Genomic DNA, 21312 nt, shown 5'->3' with positions numbered 1-21312 from the left:
TTGGTCACCGGTCATGTGCCTGCTATAATAAACCAATCATAAAAACATTACGAAAATGAAATAATAAAAAAATCTTGTCATGGATTGATGGATCCTTGAAATCCAAACCAAATTCATTGACTCTTGTAGTGTGGCGAAGAGTTGCAACTCAGTCTTTAGTGATTTGGCAGGACTCTGCTCGAGGAGGACAGTCCTTGTACTCTCTGAGGTTTCGGTTCTCTGAGTGAACGGGGTCCGACGGTCGGATACACACACACCGGGAATGACCAGATCCAGGGGAGAAAAGCATTCTGGGTACTCCAACCCAGTCTCTGTGAATTCCACCACTACAGAGTAAAGCTTATGTTACATTTTTTTCCAGTTAATGTATCACATGATATAAAAAAAATAATAAGTAAAAAAAAGTCAAAGAAGTACCTCATTGTGGAGCACCATACCCGTCCCCCGCTGGCTTCGCTCCACTCAGAGTTACAGGCTGGATACATCTGCATTTCACTCTGAGCCTGGGCCTTTTTCTTCAACCCCTCTGACAAGAAAGCCTCAACACGTAGCAAAGCATCAGTGGGCTGCCCGGTGTCTGTGTAGAATCGGCCTATCAATTTACCTGCAGCAGGGGCCATACAGACAGAGACCTCAACGAAACAGTTTGCCATACTCTCATGACAATTTTCATTTGTGGGTGAATTATTGTTTTGTGTGAGAATTCATTTTTGCAGCAACTGTGCATTATAAGTGAAAATAGGTGCATTATATCAAAGTATATAAGGTCTTCCAAACAATTGAATTTTCAGTTCTTTGATGAATTCAACTATATCTTTTTTCTTCTTGAGAATAAAAGTATTTTCTTTGAAATGTACATTGCTCAGTGTAAACATTTTGCATGAAATAATTATAACTCCAAAACACTAAATTTACTAAGTAACAATATGAGTCATTTTTAAAAAGAAACTTCTTGAACAACCTTTTCCCCATGGTGGCACTGAATTATTTCCAAAAACGTGTTGCTACAGGCAGTTAAAGAGATCTGATTTCAATATTTGTGGTTGAAATGCAAATGAGTGATCATGATTCATGTGGTACCAACCTACTGGAGTGTAGTCCCTCTGATAAAATGAAAGCCAGTCATTAAGAGCCACAATCTGGGAGTCCGAAAAATCCGAGACATCGCTAGACAAGCCAGACTCCGTGAAGTCACCTGTGATAAACGCCCTTGAGGCATCTTTTTCCTGCACAAACACACGGGTTACAAAATTCGTTAGCATCACTCTCACTCTCACTCATCTGGCTTGTAAAATATGCATAGTGAACTAACCCGTAAAGAAATGGTAACCGCCGCCAGGGCCGTAATGTTTCCTCCCTTTTTCAACGTCAAACACCTGTCCTAAGATCGCAAGGTACAATCCTTTACTTTTCTCTCCCCCGTTGTATAAGGAAAGCTCATCTTCGGTCAGCATGCGTCCCGGTGGAGACAATGACACATCACTGACCTGCTGCCGCAGCCACGACTCTAGCACATTTACAACATTGCCATAGATCGGGAATGTGAGCCACTCGGGCACCGTCCATACGGCCAAGACTATTGAAAGGACGGCTACTAAATATTTCAGCATTGTGAATATAACGTATTGGGACAAGCTGTCATGCAGTCAGCATTTAAAATAAGAAGCAATGGCATTCCGCCCGTACCGAGCAACACATCGGTTTCAACCATAGACCGTAAAATACAATCTATCACATCATCTGTCAATGTTTCCGGGTGTGGGAGTACGCATGCGCAAATATATTAAGCCCCCCCCCCCCCCTTCTTCTTTAAAAATATGTTTTTGTCCAGTGAACAATATTAATCAACACTATAGACAGCAACCAAAAGAAAAATGATAGGGAAAAAACGGGTCCGTCAGGGTGAATTAAAAAAATGATTGACAGATTTCAAAGTAATGTAACTTAGTCCTACATTCACATAAATCAAATTCGATTTCAAATAAATATACATTTTGGCCTTTGATGGCTTTTTTTAATGGAAAGAATATCTAAAACCTCTATAAAAATTTTAAAAAATAAAATAAAATGACAATTAAAAATGCACTTTTGTATGCCAATTGAAGTTTCAAGTGTTTGAAATAAATAATTTGACATATAATATATGAACTGCATATATATATATATACACATATATATTTATATATATATGTATGTATATATATATATATATATATATATATATAATATATATATATATATATATATATATATATATATATAATATAATATATATATATATATATATTATATATTTTTTTTTTTTTTTTTTTTTTTTAATTCAATGCCACGTGAACAAGAAGTATTACATTGTCACACTACAACATTTGCCAGAAAAAGTTATTGCAATGAATATTTTGTACACAAACGTTTTAAAGGTTTCCAGAATGTTTATATTGTAGGCAAGTCGCTACCTGTTAAAAGTTTAGGGAAATTTCAATTGTTTGAGTGTTTTTGAAGTCATGCTCATCAAAACTGCATTTATTCAAAAATATAGTAAAAACAGTAATATGGCGAAATTTATTTAAAAATTAAAAGAACTGAATCCTTCAAAAGATGCAATTATGTTTCGTCCTCCATAGCCTATACCAGCTTCGAATATGAGCACATAGCTATATTTGGCTTATTATTATTGCATTTATTTTTTCCATTTCCTAAACAACATTTTTATAAAATTGAATAAATCAAATACTGGAGTAATACGCTAGGGGGCGCGTTTCCAACGCAGCGGGCATCGCTGAGCTCACGGAAGGGACCAAAGTTTTTTGCTGACAAACATGACGTCAGCTGGTGGAGCCCGTCAATGCGGTAGTGACAGCGGAGGAACGCACTGACTTGAGAAGCACAAGCCTGACACTAAAACTAAGCTTGAATCCTGGGCTGAAGGCGATCGGAAGAGAGCCCGAGGCCGCAGAAGAGCAGCATGGGGAACGCAGAGAGCGGCTGTGGCGCTGGGAGCGGCGATGAGGAGGACATAGAAACGGAGAGTCCCGTGTTCGCCGAGGGCAGCCCGGCCTCTGCGGCCACAGGCACCAGGGCCGGCAACGAAGGTGGTGGTGGCGGCGGTGGTGGTGGCGGCGGCGGTGGTGGTGGAAATGGAGGAGCAGGAGCGGCAGTCTCCGGTGCGGGGAAAAGCGGAAGAAGTGCGGTGAACCCACCGGTACCGATCTACGGACTTCCCACCCCTGAAGCTTTACTGGAACAGGTGAAGCTGCGAGAGGCAGCGGCCCGTATGAGCGATTCATGGGTCGCCATTTCGGAGTCGGTGCTGGCCCGCAACGAGAGCGCTCTGGTGCGCTGGCTTGAGGAGCGGCTGAGCCGCGGAGAAGAGTCCGTCACTCTGGAGCAGTTCTGCGAGATGCTAGAGAGCAGAGACGCGCCCAGAGACGAGTGCGAGGAGGTGAGGATGAGTTGCCAGTTAACTGAAAGATTAAAGGTTCAAAACCTAAGAAGTGTGATTATAGACATCGTAGACAGTGCAGTTCAGAAAAGTGGTCCGATCATCTAAATGAGTATTGGGTAAATAAGTAATGTTTTACTTTGACTAATAACTCAAAGTTGTGTAATTGACCCCACAGCTCGACTAATCTGTGAGTGGTTATATTGTGTAATCTCTATCTTTGTATCACACGTTTGGTAAAGGCTGTCTTATGGCAGTCTCCACCTATAGCTTACTTCCGGTATTATAGGACTGTCATTATTATTGGCTCTTTGATTGGCAGCTACAGGTTTTGATTTGACTGAGCTGTTTATATCGAACGTCGAGAAGTCAGACCCATCCAGTGCCAGGTCTGGCCGTACTGTACTTCTTGCCAATGAATAATATATTGTACATGCACATTATATACATGCAGTATACACATATTGTGATTGGAATTGTTGTGTTAGATAGGCTAAACCATAGAAGACTTGGAGTAGTGCACTAATGGTTGTCCATAACCACAGGGCCTGGGGAAGTATCCCCAAAGACAACCCTCATTAAATTCAAAGCCTATCCATGGCATATGATTGAGTAAATGTGTTATTCTTCTGGGATTGTCTCACAGCACCAATTGTTTAGTGTGGTACTTTTATTATGCACCTTTGAGCTGAGGGATTATTTTATTAATGTACTGTGATACATGGCATTCTAAGACATGCCCAAAACCATGGTTGTACTTTAGTTCTTGTTGTGCCTTCCCTGGTTTAACCATGACTCACGTTCATTTGCTTTACAAATGATTCATATGCTAAATAATGGCAGTGAGACCAGCAGCATGGCTGTTTTTGTTGTCCTCCTTTTGTTTGTTTTTTATTGTTTGTTTTCTTCTTTGTGTTCTAATATTTGTGTCACACAATGTTCAGACCAGAAAAAAACATCTCTTCCATTTGTGCACTTTAGGCCTTTGGTCAATTTGATGCTGAGGGTGATGGGATTGTTGATGTGGAGAACATGCTCATGGCACTGAAGAACTCCAATGGAGCCAATCTTAAGGGAGAACTAAGTCATGTGATCAGGCAACTTCAGGCATGCTCTTTGACACCAGGTGTGGAAGCAGACATTAAAAATGGTGCAATGGGGACAGGAGCACAGATGTCCATAATTGACCATTCTGGATGATTATGCAAATGACTGTCAATGTTTGACCCAGTTGTTTTGCTCTTTTACCCTTCATGCTCATCCAGGATTTGTGGATATCTTCTCCAAGTCCAAGGACCGCCTTAGAGCGCATGCCTCCAAAATTCTGAAATTCTTGCACCGGAATCGCATCCCCAGCAACGCCATCCCATTCCCTGTGCTGGAAGGCTACAACAGCATCTGCACCATGAGGTCATCTGTAGTGCAAGACTTCCTGGAATACCTGCTACAGAAGGAGAAAGGTGAATGGCAAATGGGCGGTGGGGTCATAACAACAATTCATATATACTGTATATTATGTATTGTTATATTATATTATTATTGCCCAACTAGAAGTTTGCATCTTCCTGTTCTTCGACAAAAAGCCAATAGGAATTTCATTAAGATAATCTTCGCAAATGAGTGAAAACAACATTTATGACTTTTAAAGCCTAAATACGAACACCATATGTTATAATAACAAACTATTAAATCATTGTATCACTTCAACATTACCACCACTAAGGTTCTGAAAACTGTTTATTAATTTTTTTATTTAAAACTAGTTGGAAAGTAAGAATAGTTTGCAAGAGCACAAGTATAAACACAGCGAGGCTGTGGAAATTAACTAAAAAGATTGACTAACTGAGAAGATGTTTTTTTTTCTTTTTGGTGTGATGTTTAAAGAGGAAGTATGTAGTTTCTGCAACACTAGTGCCATCTAGCGTTCATATCTGTCAGGAGCCGTCGTAAAAGATGATTGGTTGACTATTCGCATATAGTTTGGATTGGCGGTATGGCTCCGTGCGGTATGGTTCCGTTCTGGGCAAGAACTCCATGCACATCCATGCGGCCTAGCATGAATAAGAGCAGGGAGAGCACCAATAACCCCCCCTTAGGGTAAACAGAACAGAACCAACATGATGTATTGCAGATATCATTAACGTTGATATTAAATGTACTAAATAATTCAGGAATTTAGTCTGATTCGAGGGGAATTAGAATGGCAAATCCTGACTGACAAGAGGAAGAGCTGGGGATGGAGGAGAGTAAATGAGCTCTGAGGAAACACGATAGCTGATAATATATATATATATATATATATATATATATATATATATATATATATATATATATATATATATATATATATATATATATATATATATATATATATAGGTCTGGACTTTGACTTGGCCATTCTAACACCTCGATATGTTTATTTTTGAACCATTCCATTGTAGATTTTGCTTTATGTTTTGGATCATATTCTTGTTGGAAGACAAATCTCCGTCCCAGTCTCGGGTCTTTTGCAGACTCCATCAGGTTTTCTTCCAGAATGGTCCTGTATTTGGCTCCATCCATCTTCCCATCAATTTTAACCATCTTCCCTGTCCCTGCTGAAGAAAAGCAGGCCCAAACCATGATGCTGCCACCACCATGTTTGACAGTGGGGATGGTGTGTTCAGGGTGATGAGCTGTGTTGCTTTTACGCCAAACATAACGTTTTGCATTGTTGCCAAAAAGTTCAATTTTGGTTTCATCTGACCAGAGCACCTTCTTCCACATGTTTGGTGTGTCTCCCAGGTGGCTTGTGGCAAACTTTAAACTACACTTTTTATGGATATCTTTAAGAAATGGCTTTCTTCTTGCCACTCTTCCAGAAAGGCCAGATTTGTGCAGTATACGATTGATTGTTGTCCTATGGACAGAGTCTCCCACCTCAGCTGTAGATCTCTGCAGTTCATCCAGAGTGATCATGGGCCTCTTGGCTGCATCTCTGATCAGTCTTCTCCTTGTATGAGCTGAAAGTTTAGAGGGACGGCCAGGTCTTGGTAAATTTGCAGTGGTCTGATACTCCTTCCATTTCAATATTATTGCTTTCAAAGTGCTGCTTGGGATGTTTAAAGCTTGGGAAATCTTTTTGTATCCAAATCCGGCTTTAAACTTCTCCACAACAGTATCTCGGACCTGCCTGGTGTGTTCCTTGTTCTTCATGATGCTCTCTGCGCTTTAAACGGACCTCTGAGACTATCACAGTGCAGGTGCATTTATACGGAGACTTGATTACACACAGGTGGATTCTATTTATCATCATTAGTCATTTAGGTCAACATTGGATCATTCAGAGATCCTCACTGAACTTCTGGAGAGATTTTGCTGCACTGAAAGTAAAGGGGCCGAATAATTTTGCACGCCCAATTTTTTCAGTTTTTGATTTGTTAAAAAAGTTTGAAATATCCAATACATTTCGTTCCACTTCATGATTATGTCCCACTTGTTGTTGATTATTCACAAAAAATTACAGTTTTATATCATTATGTTTGAAGCCTGAAATGTGGCAAAAGTTCGCAAAGTTCAAGGGGCAGAATACTTTTGCAAGGTACTGTGTGTGTGTGTATATATGTAATGAGTTGGCGCTTTTCCACTTTAGCCTGACAAGCCAGACCCACATCAAGATGTTTGGTCTGGCTTGTCAGGCTAAAGTGGAAAAGCGCCAACTCATTTGAATGTTTTAGGACCCATTACTGCAGCATTCTATTGAAAAAACAACAAAATTCATTTTGTGGCTTTTGTGGTTCTAGCGGTGAAATTTACTGTGGATAAAATATGAGAACATCATCTTCATATTCTGATGACTCTCCTTTCAGATCTAGACATCCAGTACAGAGCGGAGCTCAATCATGACCCAGATGTGGATAAAGTCAAAGTGGTCACCCAGTGCTACAGTTTCATCGAGGCTTCATCCAATAGTGCAGATATCAACAAAATGACCAACGGCGAGACTGTGTCTTTCTGGCAGTCAGACGGCAGCGCTCGCTCACACTGGATAAGGCAAGCATTGCTGCATCTACAAATGGTTTAAAATTATAGCTGATATTGACCACTTCCTCTGACTCATCTCTTTCACAGATTAAAAATGAAGCCAGACATAGTTTTGAGACGGCTGGCCATTGCAGTTGCATCTAATGACCACAGCTACATGCCGCAGCTGGTGTCTGTAGCTGTAGGGAAGAACCGGCGTTCCATGCAGGAGATCAGAGATGTGAGGATCCCCAGTAACGTCACGGGTTACGTACCGCTGCTGGAAAACGCCAACATCAGCCATCCCTGTGAGCACACACTTGTATAGCTTTTGTTTGATGTTTCAAGTTGTACACCACTGTTCAAAAGTTTGGGTTGTTGTTTTTTTTTTTGAAAGAAGTCTCTTATGCTCACCATGCTGCATATATTTCATTAAAACTGTAATACTGGGAAATAGTCTTTTGTAGCATTATAAATGTATTTTGCCATCAATTTAATGCATCCTTATGGAATAAAAGTAATTATTAAAAAAAATCCTTCTCACCCCAAACTTTTGCACAGTAGTGTATATATGTATTTTAAATTTCCATACTATGAGGTGTATTTCAAGTACATACCCCTCTAATTCTATCCACATGATTGTCAGAAGTCAGAAAGCCTTTGTAAACTCACACAGATCCTCCTTTTGACTCTCAGATATTCAGATAAACATTAAGCGCTGTCTTAGCGATGGCTGTGACACACGTATTCACGGTCTGAAGACAATGGGCTACCAGATCACCAAAAGCAAAGAGGTTTCGGTATCTGACGCCTCGGCTATATGGTATCTTTCGCTCCTCACGTCTCTGGTCACCGCTTCCATGGAAACCAATCCTGTGCTTGCGCAGACAGTCCTACAGAGCACACAGTAAGTCGAGAGAAATGACTGATGAACAGTGATAGCACTATATTTGTTGCTTTATAGTCACATGCTGCACAAATCCAGCCTTTGATTTACCACACAGACTAGTCTTAAGCCTAGTCCCAGACTAAAATGCATGTTTGAGCTGTTTTAACTGAAAGCACCTTGCCATTGACTATCTTAAAATATGTCAGTGCCTTTGTTTTGTCTCAAAATGCACACCAACAGTATTGAGTTTCTTCTAAGGCACATTTATAAAAGCTACTTAATGGCCTAATCGAACTAAGGGCTAATCCTGACCTGATCTAAGCCCTGTCTGTGGAACTGGGCCAAAGTGTCCTAGATGGGAACTTAATGTTTTATTCTCTACTTTACCTAATGCATTTTGACAATCATCATTTTTGAGACTTGAGAATTACTTTTAAATGTTTAAAACAATTATATTTCAAATAAATGCTGTTGTTTTGAGTTTTTTATTAATCAAAGAAACCTTAAACTATATATATCATGGTATCCAATATATCCAATGTTATAACTTCTTAAGCATTGATATTATTTAGATGTCTAAAATTGATGTCTTTTTTAAATGATTAAATAAATGCAGCCTTCTTTCAAAACATAATTTTTTTACCCACCTGGAACTTTTAGATGGTTGTATATATGTTTTTGTTCTGATGAGTCATTTGTTCAGAACAATTTATTTCACTATTTTGTGCACTTTTTGTCCTCCAGGAAAGCCTTGCAGCACATGCCACCGCTGTCCTTAACACCGTCTTCTACAGAGTTCCCCAAATTCTTCTCTGCAAACATTCTGGAAGAGGTGGACGGCTTTTTACTGCGCATAGCAGAGTAAGAATCGAGCTCTACACGATCAACTCAGCACATTTAAATGCCTTAAGAGGTCAAAACCTTTCTGTTTTAATGATAGAATACGAATCATCCTGATGATAATGGAATATTGTTTTCTAGCAGTGAATAAAAACCGCTGTTTCATCTGAATGTAATTGGACACTCTGCCGTTCTCCGCTTATCAGAAGTGCTTTGCTTTTAACCGTCCCACCTCTCTCTAGCTGCTGTGTGTCTCCTGAGGCTGAGCTGACTCTGTTAGCATTCGCTTTGGCTCGAGGAAGCGTGGCTAAAGTCCTCATCTCTCTGTCTGGTATCTGTGAGCATCTGGACTCGGAATACAGAGCTTCCTCACTGCTGGCCTCTATGGCGTCAGTCCGGTTAAGACTTCTCTACCGTAACGGTAATGGACATTAGTTCCATAGACAAAGGATTTTTGATACTTTGATGCAATGAACTTCTACATGTGATGTTTCCTATAACTATAAGAGCACTTATTTTTTCCAGGATTATTTTAGTATCATTTATATACTATATGGTATTTAATCATATTTTAAGTTAGCTTTTATTTTTAATCTTAGTTTAGTTTTCATTTAAATGTAAGTTTGAGTTATATTGTAGTGCTTTTGCCATTTTTTTCTATTAATTTTGGTTGTTCTGTTTAGCGTTTATCTACTTTAGTGTGTCATTTTAGTATTTAAAGGCCCACTGAAGTGCCTTGGCTTGAAACGCGCCGCATTATTTAATGTGTTGACGTATTTTTCCCTGAAACGCTGTTAGCAGCTCCACCCCTTTTTTGAAACAGCCAATAGTGTTTCATTAATACACCGTTTGACTAGAGCGGACCTTTCTGTTTGGTGAAGCCAGTTTCCTCTAACACTGTTTATCATCATAATCTCCCCCATATCGCTTTGAAATGCAGCATTCTGTGCAGAATTCAAATGGGACGATATGTTTGCTCGGATATGATATCCGCGCTGCGCTCTCGTGTCTGTAGTCTAAATTTAGACCAGAGCCGTTGGTGTGTGTGCGCTGCTGTGGTGCGTGAAACTAACGTGAAAACAGACTTCATTCACCTCAAATGAAAGCATATTTACACTGAATCGCTTCTTATCACATATATAGTGTGCTATGTGTCTTTCACCATGTAGAAATTAGTAAATGTGTGAAATTAGTAAACAACTGACCGATTTCAGCTGCAGCTTCAGCAGCGTAGGGGGCGGGCTTTAGATTCTAGAGAGCATTTTGATTGGACAGAAGATTTGATGAGAAAGTGAAGTCTGCGATAACGTCATCAAAATCTGAGATTCGTTTTAACGGAAGTGAGAGACTGTAAATTATGAATGCTTATATTTCCTAAGTGCAAATGTTGTCATAGTTTTGGAACATACCAGCTTATTCATAACTTTAAGGCTAACACAGTCATACTAAAAGCTAAACAACTTTTTATTTCAGTGGGCATTTAAAACATATTTATTTCAGTTAATTGCCATTGCAATTAGACAAACTTTTATTCATCTAATATTTATAAACTACGCTTTTCAACTATTTATATATTTATATCAGAATTTGTATTTTATTTTATTTCAGTTAATTAAATGGTTTTTAATAGTTGTAATTCTAGTTAATAACAACATTAATTATGCTGTGTTTTTTTATCCTCATTCACTACTGCTAAAATAAATATTTTGTTCTCTTAAATTCCCCATGGACCCCAAAGAAGCCCCATAAGTTTCAACCCAGTTTGGAAATCCCTTCCATCAAAAATTTTTTTTTAACTTTAGTTACAAATTGCTCTGCAAACATTACATTTGCAGCTCCACATAGCTATATTATAAATATCTAATATTGATGATAAGAGATTAGTCATAACATGAATTTGCTGAATTGCCCCACAGCATTTTAATGCATGAAAACTTGTTGTGTGTGTGTGTGTGTGTGTGTGTGTGTGTGTGTGTGTGTGTGTGTGTGTAGGTAAACCCCTCCAGCTCCATCTCCAGGCATGTGATGTGAAGAGTAAAGAGGAGAAGTCTGGCCCCGAAAACATGCTGACAGAGCCGAGCACTGGAGATGGTATGCAAACCACACATAACGTTCCAGATGATCCAGCTGCTTTAAAAGCAAAAGTTGGTGCAATGCTTTCTCTGTGGAGAAAAGGAATATGATTTGAAGCTGCTCTGTTTTATTCACAGGATCTGTTTTTGCTTAGAAACAAAGTAAATGTTGAGACTTTAAAACTTTCATTTAAAACTGCAGGTTTTCTAACAGAGAATGGAAAGAGGAAAGCCAGCGTTATTCTGTCCACTGAAAACCAGAGCTGCTTCCAGGTCACACAGATCAAGATAAAAGTGAGAGAAGCTTCAGTGCACTACGCGCATTGTGTTTTATACTACAGACACATGAAATTAGAAAATGTTCTGCTTGTATGGTTGTTCAGCTGGAAACGCACAAACTGATTTGATCTGCTCATCCTAGTTTTAAGGCACTACTCTGTTCCTCAACCGCAGGTGCGTAAAGGAGCCATTGGTGCTAAATGTGGCTTGTTGTTTGCCTACAATGACAGCGAGCCATTCGATGCCGATAAACACTTCAAAAGATTCAAAAAGTATGACAGCTGGGACTACAAAGACTATAAAGAATTTGTCCAAGACAGGTATGCCACATTCTTAGTCTGTAACATGCTTAGATGTTGCTTTTATCTGCAGTTGACTTGCGTAACATTGTTGCTCTTAAGTGCCTGCTGATGTCGATCATTTGAACTTTAAATGGTGCTTGATTAGGAGTTTGTGAGAGAGAGTGTGTGAGAGAGATTGTATTGTCTCAGTGCATGTGAGTGTATTTTGGTCTTTGCATGTGTGCACAAGGCCATGATGGCTGTAAATTTAGTGAGAATGTATTGGTCAGTCAATTGACCTCTCGTTGTTATCTGCTTCTGTACACTACATACACTGTCACACGTATCACGTTCACACACATACACATCAGCACAAGGATACCAGAGACCAGTGAGGAGGAGCCCATTGGCTGGTTTGAGTTGGAGGAGGACTGGAACGACGTGGAGATCAAGCTGCAGCAATGCAGAGTGTCAAAAGTATGGACTTTCTGTCTCTCTGTCTGTCTATCACGTATTTTAGCAAATACACAGGAATGGTTTCCGTAGTTTGACCGCATTTTCTTTTGAGATTGCCAAAAAAAAATATTGCAACTTTTGAAGTTGTTGGTTTTTTAAAGCAAAAATCATGGTTATGATCAAACCCTTAAAATGGACAGTGAACAAGAAACATTGATGTGAGACAATGTAACTGCTGTCATGGCAAAGTAATCCAGTAGTTTTCACACAATGAGCCAGATTTACTAACAGCTTGCACCAGCGCAAACCATCTTTTAGCGTTAAAAGTCTACATCAGGATTTACTAAAGACAGTGATAAATTAGCGCTGAAAAGGCATGGACAGTTATTTTTGCAACTGACCAAAAACCTGGCCATTTATCCACCTGAATGACTTGTACATTAGTTGATTCCATGGAGGCTTTAAAATCAACTAATCTTAATGTTAGCTTGTAATCATTTGGTCTGCTTAAACCCCGGCCCTTTCTTACAGGTTTAAGCAGACCAAATGATTGGCATACGTCATGAAAGAGAAGGCCAAATTTCACTAGAAGCCTTTTTTTTTTTAAACATCCATGAATAAACCATTCACAATAAGATCAATAACGTGCATTTAGAAAACAGCGTGAATTTCCTTTTCATTACAATTCGAATAAAACAAATTAAGTCTACAATCTTTTTTCATTCTCTGCAGTGCTTGTCTTAGTTCTTCTTTAAGTATATTTTGCTGTAAGAATTGAAAGAATTGAAAGTATTTTGCTGAAATAATTTTCATTATGTCTCAAATGCTTTGATCTTAACTTAAATTCATTGAATATGGAAACTCTAATAGCTGTATTTATATGCATGTGGCTATTTTTTAAAACACACTTGATTAACGTGAACTTTCTCTGTCTCTGCATATAGTTTCTGATGGTGAAGTTCCTGTGTGCTAGGCAGGACACAGCAGAGCGGCTGGGGGTTCAGCAGATGAGTTTCAGTGGTTATTTGTGTCCAGACTCTGGGCGGATGGAGGATGTGGAGGATCTAAGTGTTCAGGCCGATGGGAGCGCCTCAGGCCTGGTTACGGGTCTCACACTCATGAAGAAAACCCTTTATTTCATCCAGCAGCTCACCAGAGATATGGTACACCCACCAAATGTCCTCTTGCAAGGGGTCTCACCACGACTTTGACCTGATTTATTTAAACACCACTTTTTTTTTGTGAACATTGCATGCATCTTTAAAGAGAGCTGTATGAACCCTGAGCCTATGTTACAGGATGTGTCTCTGTCCAAGCAGAAGTCTCTGCTGGACTTCAGTGACCTCAACCTGCTGCTGTTTTGGGACTTTTACCGCAAACTCAGATCCATGTGAGTAAAACTGTAATATAAATGTATGTTTATATTTATCCGTGCATGGATTTTATTTTAAATTATTTATAAATGTGATTTTACACTGCAGAATAAAAACATGCTGTACTAATCCTAGGCCACTATTTAAGTATGAAAAAAGTATATTTGTGACTGATCATGTGACTATAGGTTTTTAGATTTTCTTGCTTCTTGTTTAGATTTCTCTCAAATCCACTTGACATGAAATTTCAAGCCATGACAACAGTGTTCTTTGGTGTTACATTCTTTACTTCATGTAAAACTATTTTAAACAATTTATTAAAAAATACAGTATGTTGCAGAAATTTGTCCATTTAAAGGATCTTTTAAAATGAACTAACAAAGGCAAAAATAAAATGCAATATACAAATCATTTTTAAAATACAGACTAGCCACGAGGCTTAAACATTGAGATGAAACTAGTGTGGCCTTGTCTATTGTAAACTTTGAAAGCTGAATTTTCATCAACATTACTTCAGTCTTCAGTGTCACATGATCCCTCAGAAATCATTCTAATATGCTATCAGTGGACAAACTTTTTTTTCCATGATGCAATCACTTTTAGGAAATGTGCTGACTGATGCGTTTTTGCCTGTGTTAATGTGTTTCTCTGTTTTCTGTGTGTCTGCGTGTGTCTGCGTGTGTCTACGTCTGTCTGCGTGTGTCTCTTTGTGTCTGTACACTCTCAGTGAGGGAGAGGAGGCTGTAAAGACACGAGTTCTCCTGCTTCAGCTGCTCCAGAACTGCTTCCCAATGCTGCCCAACCTGACAGAGTCCCAGCCGTCAGACCTCTCAGCATCTGCATCACCCTCAGCCAGCGCAGACGTGGATCCTGCAGAAGCTGTCGGAGAGCTCTACAGTCACTTGTGTCAAGGTGAGCCTCACATACTGCTTTGAATGACTCAATAATAGCATATGAAAGATTTCCTGTTATTATCAGTTGAAAACGGTGTAATATTTTTGTGGATATTGTGATAAAGTTTTATTGTGATAAAGTAGTATCAAAGTTCCAAAAAATATCAGTTAAAGCTACACTGTGTGATATTTTCCCCCATCTAGCGGTGTAAGGGTATATGACAATCCACTGAATATTAGTTTCTGTTCCTCTCAATTCCGATTTCGTTTTAACTCCTACGGTGGCTGATTTAGTCCAAGATTAACATGGCTTCCATTTCGACCTCTTTCATGACTGCCATCAAGTGTTAAAACGCGAAAAGCGAAGCTTGAATTTACGGGTATGTCCCTCTTTGGCTAAAGTACTTTTAAGATGGAGGGGCAACATGGCGACCTGCATTCGAACCCCTCACCCGTATGTATTTTCAATGGCATATTATAAACTTCTAAAATACTTTATTACTTGAAAGAAGTAAATATACATTAATGAGCACATATATTTTTGAAAGAACTAAGTGTTTTTAGCTTAGAATAAACTAAAAAAGTTACACAGTGTAGCTTTAAAATTGATGGCTTAAAACTAAAGAGTTTTAAAAACATTCACGTAAAAGCCGTGCAGTGATGCGATTGTGTTTTAATTGGTGCTTAAGAGAGTAACCCATAGTTTTTGCGCTGTGCAGTGGTGGATGTGCCTGAAGGAGAGATTGCAGTGGAAAAAGCTCTGAGGAAAGAAGCTGTGAAAGCCATTCTCAATGGAGCCGCCATCTTCTACCCAGACAAACAGAGCCGGAGGGACAAACTCTTTCACATGATGGTAAGATTTCATGAGTGTACTTGCCTTGGTGTAATATTGTTATTGAATTACTTTTATATGTACCAATTTTTTTTTTTTGCTGCTTTTCTCAGCAAAACATAACTGAAGAAAATCAACCGGAGTCTGTAAAACTGACATTTGAGTCTCTCTGCAGTTACTTCAGGTATGAAACGCTTCCCTTTAAACTACTACTCCCCGTCCTGTAAACTGCAGAACTCAATTCCTGCTCTCACTCATCTCTGTTTGCAGTGATCAGGACCCGAAAGGTCTCCTTATGCTGCCCCCTAAAGGAGCACCGTCTGACTTTGACATCTCGCCTATCCTGACCGTCATGGACACGTTGCTCATTGTGGCCACCAGAGAGGCATGTTGACAGCTGCCAACCTCATCTATTCACCCCTGCAAATAGCTGACACATGCTGTAGATGGATTGTGCATTAATGTCTGTTAGCTGACACCTTGCATTGGCATGCATTGTATTACAACTCACTAATAGGTTTCCCTTGTCTAGTAGCTTTATAAAGAAAGGATAATGTAATGTTTATCCATGTAAGAATGTTCCTCTTCCTTTTTTTCAGTGTGAGGTGTTGATGTTAGACTCCAGAGGAGGGTCAATTTGGAGGGTCCTGCTGTCTCTGTTCTGGGCTCTACAGGGCAGCCTGCTGTCCTGGTGTTTTTTGCAGCTTAAAGGAGGAACGGCCACCTCTGCTGATCTGGCCAGGGACATTCTGCTTAAATGTTAGTGTGCTTTTCTTAGTTTTCCAGTCTGCTTGCCTAGAGCCTTTCAGAATTCAGTGGGCTCCAGAAGTCTGAGACCATTAGTGAAAATGCTTCTATTGTGCTAAAATATTTGTATTGTAATTATCGTTACAAATTGTATCAACATAACAATTTAAAAGTTGGAGAGTTGGATTTCATCACTCAAGCAGCATGCGTCTGTGTAAAAGCAGATCATGAGAACATATCAAAGAGCATCTTGAGATTTTTTTGTTCTTAGTTTTTCAGTGATCACTTTAGAGCCCTCTCTATAATGATTATTTCAGTTCTGTGTTTTTATTTGCCTTCAGATATTCGAGTCTGTAAAACAGCAAATGTTTGTGTAAAATTAAAGTAAATGCACTTTTTAGTTTGGTACTAAACTGTACTGTCAGCTATTTTTGACTGTTAAATAGTGAGGTGTACTTCAGAGCAAACAGTGTGTATGACACACTACTGCTCAAAAGTTTAGGGTCAGTAAGATTTTATACAGCAAAGACGCACTCGATTGATCAAAAAATCTAAAAAAGATTTATATTTTTTATATAAAAGCTGTTTTGTAACCTTTCTATTCATCAAACAATTCTTAAAAAAGACAATTTCCATAAAATATTGAGCAGCACATTTCTGTTATTAATATGTAATGATTCTTGAGCACCAAATCAGCATATTAGAAGGATTTTTGAAGGATCTTGTAACACCGAAGAGTGGATCAAATGACATCTTGTACAATATTAAGATAAATGCATGTACAAATGCTTTATTGTACAAGCATTAATTTACTGTATTTTTGATCAAATATATGCAGACTTTAAAAAAATCTTACAGACTTTAATGATAGTAATTATTTGCAGTGGTCTTTCACAGTGTGAATAAATATGTGTTTTCTCTTGGCTATTAGATGTGGAACAGTTCCTCTCAGGAACCAGAAACATACTGAGTCCTCTTATTAAGCGTTTCTCTGGAGCTGACATCACGGAGAAACTCAGTGGATCTATCCTTGCCATGGCGACGAGACAACTGGTAGCACACCACTTTTTCCCTCTATCTAGCTATATGTCTCTTTCTTTCATTATTTATTCAGTCATTTATGTTTCTGTATATGTGTATAATTATGCTTCTGACACTGTGTATGGTGTCCTGTTGTAGACTATCTTCCTGCTGGAGCTGTGTGCTCTGGATATTCCTCACTGTGTGCTGCTCAAGAGATTCTACCCTCTGGCAGACATGCTCAAGAAACTGTCTAGTGATACAGAGGACATCTTCTCTAAGGTCAGTTCACTGTGATCCTAAAGGGTTATTTCACCCAAAAATTAAAATTCTGCAATTAATCGTGTCGTTCCAAACCTGTAAGACCTTCGTTCATCTTCGGAACACAAATGAAGATATTTCTGATTAAGTCCGAGACCTCTCAGGCCCCTCCATAGACAGCTATTTAATGAACATTTTCAAGGTCCAGAAAGGTAGTAAAAACATTGCTAAAATAGTCCAAGTGACTCCAGTGTTTATCCCCTTATGTTTACAGGGAGATATGGAGGGATGTCAGCAGACACAGCAGCCTGTTGTATTAAGGACGTGGCAAATGGAGTCGCCTCATAACTATGAGAACAGCAGACACGAGACCACCGTCTTTGTCTGTCCTGGTGCCACATCCTTCGAGGTGGAGTTTGATGAACGCTGTGAAACGGAGAAAAGGTGTGAAATACTTATTCTACAACTCTACTGCTACCTTCTGGTGATAACAGGACTCCTTATGGCTCTCAATTATGCTTAGTAACACTTTAGAATAATGGTCATTAGTTAAAGGGTTAGTTCACCCAAAAATTAAATTGATGTCATTAAAGGGGGGGTGAAACACTCAGTTTCAGTCAATCTCATGTCAATCTTGAGTACCTATAGAGTAGTATTGCATCCTTCATATCTCCGAAAAGTCTTTAGTTTTATCATATTTATAAAAGAAATATAGGCTGTACCAAGTCTTTCCGGAAAAAACCGAGCGCCTGGAGGCGTATCGTGTGGGCGGAGCTAAAGAATGACAAGCGCGCAAAGCGGTGACGTCCTCAAGCGTGGAGAAACCCATCTATCTCAGCTAATACAGATAATGATCCACAATCAAATCTGAGGCTGAAATAAATTGAACTGGAGAAACGGCAACAGCAGGACGTCCGTCTCTGTGGTATGTAAGTTACTGTATTTAATGGCCTCTCCACATTTCTGTGTGTTTACTCGCAGTGTACGAGGACATGATTCGGTTTATGGACTATTGTATGCGACTAGACCTTAGAAGTAGCAAGCAAAACGGTTTTGCACGTCAGAATACTGTAACGTTATACAGAGAACAACAATGGAGTAACCGTTAGCGCATTTGAATGACGAAGCACGCGATCGTGTTGTTTACTGATGTTTACTCACGCGACGGTAGCCAATAGCAGAGACATTTGAAGCAGTTTAAGTTAACTCACCGTCGAAGCTTTATCGCTGGGACCGCTCCGTCAAAAACACACTTCTTTGGTATGATTTGGTAAAGTCCTGTGACAGCAGTGGCGTGTAAATCCATTTTGAGACGCGACTGAAGCGATGTTGTGAAGCTTCCCGTCATTTCTGCGTTCAAATCGGTTCAAATGCAGCGCTGCCTTCCCGGAATGCTGTGCTGAAGCGTTGAAGTCGCTCGACGTCACCCATAGGAATAAAGTGGAGCGACATAAGTGTTCACGGACGACTGGATCTGCATCTGAGAGACTGTTTACAGCGTGCTCTAGTCACGCGCGCGCGCACCCTACCGGGAGAAGAGCCTGTACAGCCCATACAAGGACCTTCCGCTCTTATTAACGTCAAGTAGACCCATACTCGAAAAAAACTCGCCGAAACTTGTGAGAAACCGGAAGGAGTATTTTTGACACAGAAATACTCCATCAAACGTCCAACATTAGTTTTTGAAACTTTGTCTATGTTTAGGATGGGAATCCAAGTCTTTAACAGTGTAAAAAGCTCAGTATGCATGAAACAGCATTTCACCCCCCCTTTAATGACTCACCCTGATGTCGTTCCACACCTGTAAGACACAGTTTAAGATATTTTATATTTAGTCTCTTAGAGCGTATGGAAGTGTATGCACACTATACTGTCCATGTCTGGAAAGTTATTAAAAACATCATCAAAGTAGTCCATACAAAAGAAAATTAATTAACATATACTAATAATAAACTGCACGTAAAGGTGGGGTAAGTGTTATTTCAAAACCGTTTTAGAAAAAGGACTCGGGCCGAGTGGAATAACAAACTTGTAGCCAATCAGCAGGTAAGGGGCATGTCTATTAATGATGGTGAGAAGAGCGCTCGCTCTCACAGTGCACTTCATTATTCAAAACACATGAGTCACATGATGGACATTAGCCAAGAACTAGCCTAATATATGCTGGCTTTTGCTTCACTCTGCTCGTGTGTCATGTTCGCTTGTTTGTCCATTTGCGATCATATTGTGTTGGCTCACTTCAGCGATGATAAAGACCCGTTCATTTCCACACAGTATGGAGCATCTAAATCTCCTCACTGTGTGCTTCAAGCATCAGCTCACAAAATGTGTCCGACAAGTAAGATACTATACTCCTTTTCATGATCTATAGAACCCTAATCCAGTCATTATTGTAATATGTCGTTAGCTGGACTGTCGTGCTTGTGTTCTATAGAGTTGTTCATGAGAACGGTTTGTGTTTTTGTGATCGCTATAACTATAATCTGATCATAATTGTAATATGTCGTTAGTTGGACTGCCGTGCTCCTGTTTTATCAAGTTGTTCATGAGAACGGTTTGTGTTTTTGTGATGGAAGGGGTGACTTTTTCATTGAATTTTCGACCTGGATTAGTTACACAGATTCTGCTACAGTCATTGCCTGGCATAACGTATTTGTGGGGCGGAGCTATCAAAATATGGGGCGAGACCCTTTTGGGGGTAGGGGCGTGTTTGTTTTGGTGATTTGAAATATCAACAACGGTTACCAGAAAGCACTTATCCCACCTTTAAAGCATTTATTTATCTTTATTAAAGGGGCACCAGCTTTGGGAGATGAATCTGTATTTAAACTGGGTCATTAATGCAGTAGAAATGTAAAATTATTTTTGAATTTTGTGCTTTCAAGACTTTTTTGTGCTTTTCAGAAAATTTATTTTTGTCTCATGGGGATGAGAGACAATAAATCCCAGAATGCTTTGCTGCCTTACGAGGCCACTCCCAAAGCTACTGCTACTGAATCACTGTGACTGGATCACTTTCCCACCTTGTTCATTTTCACAAAATCAGTTCAGTTAGAGAACAGACTCTACAATTAAAAACAGAACGTGTCTGTTCAATATAATGTGATTTAGCCAGTGAGGGAGTGTGAGCACAAATGCAGCAGGAGTCAGATTACATTTATCGTGATGAGAGCTGAGGTAAACGCGTCTGCACTCGTGTCAGTCGTTCACAGCACAAGTTCAGTCTGGCGCATTTTCAGTTCATTTGGAAGCTTAACTTTTAATAGGAATTAATTTGAGAAGTTGAAACACTCACTTCACTCCGCAGGCGCCCTGTTAACATGAATGCCTGCAGCTGCGAGCTGAGCTGTGTCAGTTCTCCCACCCCCCATGTGCGGGTCGAAAACATGCAGCAATAGCTTCCTCATTACAATCATTCAAATATACTCCAGGGTTTCTACTAATAGAAAGCCATATGCTAATCGCTGAAGTAACCCTTTAATGTTAATTTCAACATTTACTACTGCATTAATAAAATCTTGTTAACATTAGTTAATTAGGAGTGATGAATTGAGAAATCAACTTTCCCTCAAGCTTTTAAAATAAAAGGTCATGGGAATATTAGAATATCCTGTAAGTTTCAGAGCTGAAAACTTCCTTTTTATCAAAGAAAAGCTTTTATAGACACCTGGCCAAGAAAACGGTTGTGTGCTTCATTCTGGCGCTTTTTACTGACGCAGCAATAAACATCGAAGACAGTATTAGGAATGTGTGATACTTCATTTATTTTTAATGAAGTTCCAGCTCACGTGAGGAAGACATGTATGCGTGTTCGCTTCATTTCACTAAGGAATCATTTGTAAACAAGTCTCAAGCGTTTTCTCCAGTGACACGCCCATCAAAACCCAGCGTTCAGAAGACAGCCTCCAAACTAGTGTATAAAATAGCC

General features: G+C 39.4%; 2 protein-coding genes across 2 annotated transcripts in view; one reads left to right on the top strand and one right to left on the bottom strand.

Moving 5' to 3' along the window:
• Positions 1–80: 80 nt before the first annotated feature.
• On the bottom strand, positions 81–1747 carry cyb5d2 (cytochrome b5 domain containing 2). Its single transcript, XM_067438785.1, has 4 exons — positions 1312–1747; positions 1085–1224; positions 418–604; positions 81–326 (listed from the first exon to the last, which is right to left on the bottom strand). Exons 1-4 carry the CDS (start codon positions 1608–1610, stop codon positions 149–151), a joined length of 804 nt encoding a protein of 267 aa, XP_067294886.1. The 5' UTR covers positions 1611–1747; the 3' UTR covers positions 81–148.
• Positions 1748–2809: 1062 nt separating this feature from the next.
• Positions 2810–21312, top strand: part of zzef1 (zinc finger, ZZ-type with EF hand domain 1) — a 56695-nt gene continuing 38192 nt past the window's right edge. The window contains exons 1-22 of the mRNA XM_067438780.1: positions 2810–3439; positions 4421–4565; positions 4705–4899; positions 7288–7471; positions 7550–7749; positions 8138–8348; positions 9075–9191; positions 9413–9591; positions 11163–11261; positions 11445–11536; positions 11696–11841; positions 12174–12279; positions 13203–13421; positions 13557–13648; positions 14359–14543; positions 15244–15377; positions 15470–15540; positions 15627–15741; positions 15956–16115; positions 17035–17156; positions 17283–17405; positions 17659–17828. Coding sequence (XP_067294881.1) covers positions 2963–3439; positions 4421–4565; positions 4705–4899; positions 7288–7471; positions 7550–7749; positions 8138–8348; positions 9075–9191; positions 9413–9591; positions 11163–11261; positions 11445–11536; positions 11696–11841; positions 12174–12279; positions 13203–13421; positions 13557–13648; positions 14359–14543; positions 15244–15377; positions 15470–15540; positions 15627–15741; positions 15956–16115; positions 17035–17156; positions 17283–17405; positions 17659–17828 — 3542 coding nt within the window. The 5' untranslated portion in view covers positions 2810–2962. The remainder of the gene's footprint in view (positions 3440–4420; positions 4566–4704; positions 4900–7287; positions 7472–7549; positions 7750–8137; positions 8349–9074; positions 9192–9412; positions 9592–11162; positions 11262–11444; positions 11537–11695; positions 11842–12173; positions 12280–13202; positions 13422–13556; positions 13649–14358; positions 14544–15243; positions 15378–15469; positions 15541–15626; positions 15742–15955; positions 16116–17034; positions 17157–17282; positions 17406–17658; positions 17829–21312) is intronic.

Source organism: Pseudorasbora parva, chromosome 3 (genome assembly GCF_024679245.1).
Source record: "Pseudorasbora parva isolate DD20220531a chromosome 3, ASM2467924v1, whole genome shotgun sequence".
NCBI lineage: Eukaryota > Metazoa > Chordata > Actinopteri > Cypriniformes > Gobionidae > Pseudorasbora > Pseudorasbora parva.
The sequence above is the reverse complement of the archived record's forward strand: the minus strand, read 5'-3'. Positions and strand labels throughout refer to the sequence as shown.